At 41.2% G+C, this 10,508-nt stretch overlaps 1 protein-coding gene across 3 annotated transcripts; it reads left to right on the forward strand.

Annotated features, from left to right (window-relative positions):
• The first annotated feature begins 1,629 nt into the window (after nucleotides 1-1,629).
• On the forward strand, nucleotides 1,630-9,561 carry LOC140426559 (uncharacterized). Of its 3 annotated transcripts, none has more exons than XR_011948229.1 (4): nucleotides 1,630-1,849; nucleotides 1,972-2,084; nucleotides 6,230-6,406; nucleotides 7,575-8,280. XR_011948229.1 is itself a non-coding variant. In XM_072511490.1 (4 exons), exons 2-4 carry the CDS (start codon nucleotides 1,993-1,995, stop codon nucleotides 9,296-9,298), a joined length of 366 nt encoding a protein of 121 aa, XP_072367591.1. In that variant the 5' UTR covers nucleotides 1,630-1,849; nucleotides 1,972-1,992; the 3' UTR covers nucleotides 9,299-9,561. The 3 variants fall into 3 exon arrangements, 2 of the variants coding, with proteins under 2 accessions (XP_072367591.1, XP_072367590.1); XM_072511490.1 differs by lacking the exon at nucleotides 7,575-8,280 and adding an exon at nucleotides 9,182-9,561 and having other exon boundaries at nucleotides 1,972-2,064; XM_072511489.1 differs by having other exon boundaries at nucleotides 1,972-2,064; nucleotides 7,575-8,254.
• The last annotated feature ends 947 nt before the right edge of the window (nucleotides 9,562-10,508 follow it).

Raw genomic sequence — 10,508 nt, forward strand, 5'->3', positions numbered from 1 at the left:
GGAACCCTATTTATATAAATAACATTCCATGACCTTAACTCTTCTGATGCTTCAATTGCACCTCTGCCTCCAAAAAGCCTTTCAAACCAGAACTGTAAAAACAAGACTGCAGCAGTCCCACACTAATCCAGGGTTTTAACCCTTACTGCGCCAATTACATATAATACAATATATCTGAAATTCCTACATTCAGCAAACTGCACAGTCTACTCATATATCATCTTGCCTTTGTCACATTTCATTTGCTCATCACCATCCCTCAATGTGCCTAAATTCCCAATTTTATCCTCCTCTGCAAATTCCCGTCACAGCCTGGTGCCTCCATTGTTTCATTGTCCTCACTTACATCTCTCCTATTATGTGTTCCTATTCCCCCTTTCAACTCACCATGTCAAAATCCTCAGCAACTTCATCCCCGTCACTCGTACGTCTAACAAATTGGCAACATTCCCTAATTTCATCCCCTTCCCTCGATTTCTGTTTCGATCAAAACCTGGATTGGTTGGGATGCTGAAACAATTTAATGTTGAAGACCTTCCACTGGAGGTTCTGAGTACTTTCAGCATTTTCTAGCTCTCGTTCAGATTTTTAAGCGTCCATGGCATTTTGCTTTATGAACTATTTAGAATTATTGAAGAACAGTGAATGCAAACATGGCCATAATTTGATTCTGTTCAGTGATTAACTTTTCCTTTTCCAACATAACATCACTGTTCAAAGTTCCCGAAAATGTCACATCTTGTTAATTAGATGTAACTAGGTTTGAATGGCACACTAGGTTGTAACTATTACCAAAGAACCTTTCTAGATTTGTAAAACAAATATTTTTTCCATTTAGATTAAAATCAGGAGTTCTGATTATCTTTCACAATTTATGGTCTCCTTTATCTGATCATTGAAATTAGATTGTAGATTTGCATACACCTCTGGGATATTAAGAATTCTCAAAGATAATTATCTTCACTGTTGTAAGTCATTGCCTCATAGAGGTCTACAGTACAGAAACGGCCCTTCAGCCTCAGTACTCTAATCCCATTTCCAGCACTTGGTCCATAGCATTTATGCCTTGTCAATACAGGTGCACATCTAATAATTCTTAAACATTATGAGGGTCTGCCTCCACCACCCTTTCAGGCAGTGAGTTCCAGACTGCCACCACATTCTGGGTGAAAAATAATTTGGCATTATCTACTTCAGAGAGATGTGGTTCCTTAGTTCTTGATCATATTTAAGGCAGGAATCAAACGAGTTTGAGGTACTCGGGGTTATGAGAATAGCGCTGAAAGGTGGAGTTGAGGCTGAAGACCCGTGAATGGTGTGTCAGATGGAAGGTCTATCCCTGCACTTCTTTCTTATGTTTCCCACCATCACTCCACCCATAATATCCATTATGAACTTCACAAGTTGCTTTTTTGCTAAATTTGAATATTAACCCACTCAATGACCTGAGGCTCAACGCTCTACAGGACAAAGGATGGCAAGGTCCATACTGCCGGTTGATCAAACAGTGTAGCCAGTTACGGGAAAACGCGGCCATTCAGATGCCAACCTGAAGTCACAATCGTTGCACTTTTAGTTTATTAATATTACTTTTGAGTGGTTGCGTTTTGTTTTTAATTCACCGTTTAACAGGATTTTAGCGTCCCTCCACCCCCGCCCCCCGAGGTGAGCTGTTTAATACCCACATCACAAAGGCTTACGTGATGTGACTGGTTTACAACACACCCCATTGTTTTGGACCAGAATCAGGACGCCACGTTGAGATCGATCTTCAAAGAGCACCGTTCCTGAGCGTCTGGGATGTTCGAGCTGGGAAAGTCTTTACCCCAGTTCAACGTCTATTCAACAGGTTATGTATCATTTTAATGGGGGGGGGGGGACGATACAATAACACCTCACGCTGCAAACGAAATAACATTGTAATTGAGCTTGATTGCCTTTTAAAGAGATTCTTATGCCTGTTAATTCCAGGTCTTGGACAGAACTAACAAGATGGGGGGTATATTCTCCGGACCACAGACATGCCAGTCATATACTGACGCCACTGCTTTCCAGATTATTCATGTGAGTTCCCGATAATTCAGGTGCGATTTTGCGAACACATTATATCTAACATTTCTCATTTGTGACTTTTGAAGTTAGGAGGGACGAGTTTGCTAATGAAACCATTTGAAACGCCCGACTAAAATTGCTTGTTTTTATCATTTGTTTGTTCTGAGGAGACGGATAGCTTGAGCGAGACGGCATATATTCTGTAGGCCCCGGTTTAGGGTCAAGTGAAGCGGTGCACAGAGGGTTAGAGATAGAGATCATGGAGGGATTTATAAACATGGATCAGAATTTTAAAATTGAGGTGCTGTCAGGTTGGGAGCTAGAATAGGTCAGCAAAAACGTTATGGGTGCACGGGACTTGGTGGTTGAGAAACCATCATCAGTGCTTTGGCTGAACACAAGTTTGCATGGGGCTAAAGATGACCAGGCAAGAGGTAAATGAGTTTGATTGCCCTTTCAAGAGATTTTATGCCTGTTAATTTCAGGCTTCGGACAGAACAAGTAATAAATGCACCACCAGTGTTCGGTACATGGGAGACGGTGGCATAGTAGTAGTGTCCCTGGACTAGTAATCCAGAGACACACGATAATGATCTGGACCAATGTTCGAATCCCACTACGACAGGTGATGGAATTTAAAACTCAATAAAATATCTGGAACTAAAAGTCGAATGAAACCACTGTCGATTGTCATAAAACCCCCATCTAGTTCACTCAGGAAGTCTGGCCGACATCCTCCAGATCCACAGCAAGGTAGTTGACTCTTAAATGCCCTCTGAAATGGCCTAGCAAGCCATTCTGTTGTATTCAATCGCTATGAAAACAGAAGTGAAACCGACAGACCACCCCACAATGACAACAGCAACCCCAACCCTGTCGACCCTGCAAAGTTCTCCTTACTAACATCAGGGGGCTTGTGCCAAAGTTGGGAGAACTGTCTAACTGACTAGTTAAGCACAGCCTAACATAGTCAGTGTCCCGGACACCTGTCTCACCGGCAGGGCAGACCCAGCAGAAAAGAGTCCTCAACATCAATTCTAGACCCCATGAAGTCCCATGGCTTCTGGTTAAACATGGGCAAGGAAACCTCCTGCTGATTACCACACCGGCCACTATGAGCTGATGAATCAGTATTCCTCCGTATTGAACACCACTTGGAGGAATGCTTTGGTTAGGGGACTTCAATGTAATCACCAAGAGTGGCTCGGTAGTACCACCACAGACCAAGCTGGCCCGGTCATAAAGGACATAGCTGCTACACTGGGACTGCAGCAGGTGGTGAGGGAACCAACAAGAGGGAAATACACACTTGACCTTCAACCTCACCAATCTGCCTGCTGCAGATGGAAGTGACCACCGCACACATCGCGTTGTGTGGCACTACCACCAAACCATATGAGATAAACTTCAAACAAATCTAGCAATTCAAGTCTGGGCATCCATGAGGCGCTGTGTGCCATCAGCAGCAGAATTGTATTCAAACACAATTTGCAACCTCATGGCCCAGGATATCCCCCACTCTACCATTACCCAAGCCAGGGGATCAACCCTGGCTCAATGAAGAGTACAGGATAGCATGCCAGGAGCAACATCATGTTTACCGAAAAATAAGGTGTCAAACTGGTGAAGCTACAACACAGGACTACTTGTGTGCCAAACAGCATAAGCAGTAACAGACAGAGCTAAGCAATTCCACAACAAACACATCAGATCTAAGCTCTGTAGTCCTGCCACATCCAGCCATGAATGGTGGTGGACAATTAAACAACTCACTGGAGGAGGAGGCTGTACAAATATCCCCATCCTCAATGATGGAGGAGCCCAGCACATCTGTGCAAAAGAAAAGGCTGAAGCATTCGCAACAATTTTCAGCGGGAAGTGCTGAGTGGATGATCTAACTCGATCTCCTCTGGAGGTCTCCAGCATCACAGATGTCAGTCTTCAGCCAATACGATTCACTCCACGTGATATCAAGAAATGGCTCAAAGCACTGGATACTGCAAAGGCTCTGGGCCCTGACAATATCCCGGCAATAGTACTGAAGACTTGTGCTCCAGAACTTGCCGAACCCCTGGCCAAGCTGTTCTAGTACAGCTAGAACACTATAATCTACCCAGAAAGTTGCCCAGGTGTGTCCTATAGACAACAGGACAAATCCAACCCAGCAAATTACTGGCCTATCAGTCTACTCTCTATCTTCAGCAAAGTGATGGAAGGAGTCATCAACAGTGCTGTCAGGCAGCACTTACTCAGCAATAACCTGCTCACGGACATTCAGTTTGGGTTTTGCCACCGTCACTCAGCTCCTGACCTCATTACAGCCTTGGTTCAACATGGACAAAAGAGCTGAATGCTTGGGGTGAGGTGAGAGTGACTGCCCTTGACATCAAGGCAGCATTTTACCGAGTATGGCATCAAGGAGTCCCAGCTAAACTGGAGTTACTGGGAATAATGGGGGAAACTCTCCAATGGTTGGAGTCATACCTGGCACAAAGGAAAATGTTTGGGGTGGTTCGAGGTCAATCATCTCAGCTCCAGGACAGCACTGCAGGAGTTCCTCAGGGTAGTGGATTAGACCCAACTATCTTCAGCTGCTTCATCAATGACCTCCCTTCCATCATAAGGTCAGAAGTGGGGATGTTTGCGGATGACTGCACAATGTTCAGCACCATCGCCATTCCTCAGATAATGAAACAGGCAGTGTCCAAATGCAGCAATATCTGGTCAATATCCAGGCTTGGGTTAACAAGTGGTAAGTTACATTCGTGCTACACAAGTGCCAGGCAAAGACCATTTCCTGCAAAAGAGGATCTAACCACCGCCCCTTACATTCAATAGCATTACCATCACTGAATCCCCCACAAGCAACATCCTGGGGGTTACCATTGGTCAGAAACTGAAAAGGACGAGCCATATTAATACTGTAGCTACCAGGGCAGGTCAAAGGCTTGGAATCTTACGACAAGTAACCCACCTCCTGACCCCCACCCAAAGCCTGTCCACCATCTACAAGGCACAAGCCAGGAGTGTAATTGAATACTCTCCATTTGCCTGGATGAGTGCAGCTCTAACAACACTCAAGAAGCTCAACACCATCCAGGACAAAGTAGCCTGCTTGATTGCTACCCCTTCCACAAACATTTAAACCCTCCACTACAGACAAACAGTGGCAGCCATGTGTACCATCTACAAGATGCACTGCAGTCACTCACCAAGGTTCCTCAGAAAGCACCTTCCAAACCTATGACCACTACCATCTAGAAAGATAAGAACAGCAGATACCTGAGAAACCCACCACCTGGAGGTTCCCCTCCAAGTTACTCACCACCCTGACTTGGAAATATATCACCGTTCCTTCAGTCGCTGGGGCAACCTCCTAGATATCCCTCCCTAAGAACACAATGGGTGTACCTACACCTTAAGGACTGCAGCGGTTCAAGAAGGTAACTCACCACTAACTTTTGAAGGGCAACTAGGGATGGGCAATAATTGCTGGCCTAACTGGCGACACCCATCACCTTCTGAAGGGCAAATAGGGATGGGCAATAATTGCTGGTGACCATATCCCGTAAATTAATAAAAAGAGTGGGTGATAAGTCAGCCAATATTATGGAGATTGAAGGAGGCAATCTTGGTGATGTGGCTTTGTGGTTTGAAGATGATCTCGGAGTCAAACACATCACAAACACTTCATACTCTGGCTCAGCTTCAGTCACCAAGAAGAGAGATAGAAATGGTGGTCAAGGAACAGAGTTTGTAGCATGCACCAAATGTTGGCCGTCCCGATATTTAGTTGGAGGCATTTGCTGTCCATCCAATTCAAAATGTTGGACAGTGACAAATCCGAGACAAGGGAGGTGTTGAGAGAATAACGGCAAGTCTTGGAAAAGATGATCTTCTTAAGAAAAAGCATCGACAGTGATTATAGGACAGACTTTAGACCAGGTTGCCTTTCTCTTTCCTCCTGGCTGAAGCATTTTCATTACAAAGCCAGTCACAGAACAGATGTGTGTACATATGCAACTGAATAAGCAACATGCTTTACCGAAATTATTAGGATAGACAAATCTAGTGAGATATGTTAAACTTCAACTTAGTAATCGAATAAGAAGCAAAAGGAGAAAAATATTTTATTAACAGAAATTGAAAATAAAACTCTTGAATTAATTTCTTTCAGGACACAATTACACAAAATCGTGTTGTGATCTTTTCCAAAACCACATGCCCTTACTGTGATATTGTGAAGAACATATTTACAGACCTGGGCATTCCTTACAAAGCAATTGAATTAGATCTCCGGAATGATGGTGCGCATCTCCAGTGTATTCTTACTGAAATGACTGGTATAAAGACAGTAAGTCTATTAGAGTTCTATATTATACTGTAAAGAGATAAGACAGAGGAATTAAAGATTCAAATATGGGGTAGGAAGTTGAAAGGTAAATATACTAAAAGATCATCAAGATTTATTTAATCTTGCACATTCAATTCTTTGCTTGAACCAGGATTTCTGTTGTTGAAAAGGTAGATGTAATTTTAACTTAGAATATATCCTTTCTTTACAAATCTATTTTACAGGGCCCTGTATCATTGTGTGATATGCTATGTATCATATGGATCCACTTTAGTTCTGATATTAGAATAATGGTTTTCCAAATGTTTGAACATATCTCACCCCCTTCCAATTTTCCACTCTTTGTGAACACACTGACCCACGATGTGGTAAGCCTCCACCAAAGACAATACCTCTCATGCATCTAATCAGAGCGGTTGTTTATTAAATTTTTTTGAACAAGTTTGTTCAAACAATGTTGTTCATTATTGCAAGCTTGCAAACTTCACAATTACTCCTCTCTTAACATAATGCACTCAGCCATCAGAATGTTTTGGATCTTTGGTGTACACACTCCCATGTCAACTGGGGCAAGTTACATACAAATCTAAAAAAATCTCCAGGACTACAAATCAAGGAGACACTGAGGGCTATATTTAGCAGAAAAACATATGCAAGCCACAGCACAACCATTCCTCCTCTGTCTGTTGAAGTTTATCTGTCTTCCCGGGCAGGAAGAATTACAATTCCGAGAGGTACTTAGCAGTAGACTGCCGAGGCCCACTCCCTCTTGTTGTCTCACTGCACATCTTTAGCCTCTTGCAGCCACCCCCAACACCACTTGCAGGAGGAGATGAGGAGGTGGGGTCAAGGAAGGGGAAAATATTGTGGAAACAGAGAGAAAAATGTTAACAAAAGAAAGTTGAAAATAAAGGGGAAAATATGCAGGAGTGTGTTTGAGGAACTAACTCCTACTTTAGCAAAGTTGTAGCCTGGGAAGAGGGAGAGAAAACTGGAGACCTTCCATTTGTGCATAATCTTACTTGTTATCAACAACATTCACACAAGCTTTTAAAGTATGCGATGCAATTCATATTAGAGAATGGAGGATATAAACATGGAAATTTAATAAATATACAATATTAGCTTGCAACCCAAATTACTCAACACTTCTTATTTTCCTGTACAGGTTCCAAAAGTGTTTATAAATGGGACGTGCATTGGTGGTGGTTCAGACACTGTTCTACTCCATTCCAAGGGTAGACTACTGGCCATGGTGAATGAGTGTGGTCCAAACTCTGCCATAGAAGGAATTTGCATCCTTCTTTGACGCCAAATAGAAGCATCATTCCTTGCTCATCGTTACTTATGGAATAAACTGGCAAATTAAAATGCATCCTGTTAAGACTGATTAGCAAGATTTGTTGTAAAACCAAGTGATTTTATCATAAACAAATTTGAATTAAGAAAATTCAACTTCGCATGCTTCTGCCCTCACTATGGAGGTTGGCCATTTGGTCCATGCTGAACGAAGAGTTTAGATCCCTTCAAAGTCACTATGATCACTTTCGTGGACTTCCTAAGTTACAGAGAAGTACTAGTAAAAGCTTGGAAGCTGTTGACCTGCCTGTGCAGCTGCTTGGGTGGTGTAGCTTTATGGAGAGATATACAAGAACAAAAAGGCATTAAATGTCATAGCATTAAATATTTTTCCTAACACTTTATTTCAACTGGATTAAAGAATATAAAAAAACAATTGTTTGTGTATAGTTAATGTAAAGGCAGTTAACAATAATATTCATAGTTGTGCAGCACGTCGTATTTAGTTTAACATGTGGTGTTAGTGATTAATTGCCTTTTCAAGTAGCAACACCAAGCTTCATGGAAAGAGCAGCTCTAGAAATGACACAGCAATAATCTGTTTTAACCTGCCAATGCTACCTGGTAAATTATGCCATTAAGTACATGGAGACAGATAAAACTCCAAAGTTCGGTGTGACATTACATTTGCAATTACAAGAATAAGTTAACTTTAACATGTTTTAGCTTAATATGCATAGATATTTGCTCAGAAAATCTTGTCAGTGGCAACAACTGTTTTAATAAACCCACATAGTACAGATTTTAAAAGTGACAAAACTAAATTTGTAATCTATACAAAATCAATTTGTCCTCTAGCTTTATTTAATACAATACGTTTATTTAAAACAATTTTTTTTTTTAAAAGAGTACCCAATTAATTTTTTCCAATTAAGGGGCAATTTAGTGTGGCCAATCCACCCACCATGCATGTCTTTGGGTTGTGGGGGCGAAACCCACGCATACACGGGGAGAACGTGCAAACTCCACAAGGACAGTGACCCAGAGCCGGGATCGAACCTGGGACCTCGGCACCGTGAGGCAGCAATGCTAATCACTACACCACCGTGCTGCCCTTAATACAATACTTTTATGACTTATCAGTTATATTTAAACTATTGATCATTTTAAATCAGCTAGAAATACAAAAAGATTACTTTCCTTGCAAACATTAAACGGATTTGAGAAAACCACAATATCAGAGTTTTCTACATTGTCTACACAAGACAGTGTAACAAATGAGGTATAATTAACACACTTGTATGTTAAAAAAATAGGTGAAGGGATGTGTCAGTGTAGAACCATTGAGGAACTTGCACTTGTATTTTACACAAAGGATAATAACTCCCCATAGACGGTGACAATTTTATATTAGGTTATTCAGATGTGGCAAACACAAAATAAGAATTTTAATATTTTACTTGTTTCTTTGGTCAGGTTCAAAAAGCGCAAGATAACATTTGCAATTCCAAAAGCCTTTTATCAATCATTTTGAAAACAGACATCACCACCCCTGCACAGTATAATTTTCTCCAGCAGAAATCAGGCAGCTAACAAGACATTGTGTAGAATCCAAAAGCTGAAACTACAAACTGAAGCACAGGGATACCTGCAAACAAAAAGCCAATTGCAAGACAAAGAAAAGCAGGCAAGCCTGGAATGTTCGTACACAATCCATTGAGCACAAACGCAACTAGTTATGAACAACAAATAGGAAGAATAGGTAAAAGCTAATGTGTTTGTCTATGCAAATAAAATAGATCATTGACTACCCTAAAGACAGCAGAGTAACCATTAAAAACAGATGAGAAAACCCAGTGATTTGTATCAACTGCAAAAGTGAATTGTAGAACAGGTGAACAGAGTTCAAGGCCTACAAGCTCAATTTTCACTTTCAAGAGAGTAGATGCAACTTCTGCTATTCTGATACGTTCATGTGAAATGTCTTGAGATGTTATTACTACATTAAATATGATATATATGCAAATTGCCATTTACGGCCAAATCAAAATTCAAACATAGATTATGACACTGAAAATTATCACATTTATTCAGAGGCAACCAAATCGCCAAATATCAACATTTTAATTTAAGTAGATGAAATTAAATATCTTGACTGAGTGGTCTTAGGCTTTAAACATACAAGTACCTGAGTATTTGCATAGAACATAGCATCTACCTTTACATAGCAATCCAGAACAATTTTTCTCACGGTCTTTTGGAAGGCTACAAAAATCAATGCAGTCACAGCAAACTTTCCATATTGTGAACGATTGCCATTCTCTGCTGTTTTCTTGTTTTTAATCTTTTCCTAATGCAGCTGGTCCTTCAGTTTTATGTGAAATCTGAGCAACAACTTTCTCCTGGGACATAGTTCAAGGCCAACAATCAGTGGTGTAAAATTTTAACTAACTAAACATTGGCCTTTGTGACTATTCAGTCCAATGAACCAAATTGTTGGAACATAAAGATGTCCACTCTTGTGTTGTTGCAGCTGTAGCCGACACAATGTGATCGTGTGGCTGGAGTTGATTTTAAGACAATCTTCAGGAGCCCTCCAAGTTTAGACATTTGCCCTGTTCAACATGCATGCAAAGACTTCCATTGCATTCCTCCCTAATTATTTACCCCAAGAGAGATCTTAACCTGACTAATGACAATTCTGGCAAGAACCTAAGAAGTAGAGCTATGGACCCTTGAACTTGTTTTGCCATTCAATAAGATAATGGCTCAACCGTTACATAAACTCCACTTTCTCACCCCG

This window comes from Scyliorhinus torazame, chromosome 7 (genome assembly GCF_047496885.1).
Source record: "Scyliorhinus torazame isolate Kashiwa2021f chromosome 7, sScyTor2.1, whole genome shotgun sequence".
In the NCBI taxonomy this organism is placed as follows: domain Eukaryota; kingdom Metazoa; phylum Chordata; class Chondrichthyes; order Carcharhiniformes; family Scyliorhinidae; genus Scyliorhinus; species Scyliorhinus torazame.

Coding starts and splice junctions, on each gene's coding strand:
- LOC140426559 (XM_072511489.1), top strand. CDS start 1,993: ATGGGGGGTATATTCTCCGGACCACAGACATGCCAGTCATATACTGAC. Junction 2,065..6,229: donor CTGCTTTCCAGATTATTCAT/GTGAGTTCCCGA, acceptor AATTTCTTTCAG/GACACAATTACACAAAATCG. Junction 6,407..7,574: donor AAATGACTGGTATAAAGACA/GTAAGTCTATTA, acceptor TTTCCTGTACAG/GTTCCAAAAGTGTTTATAAA.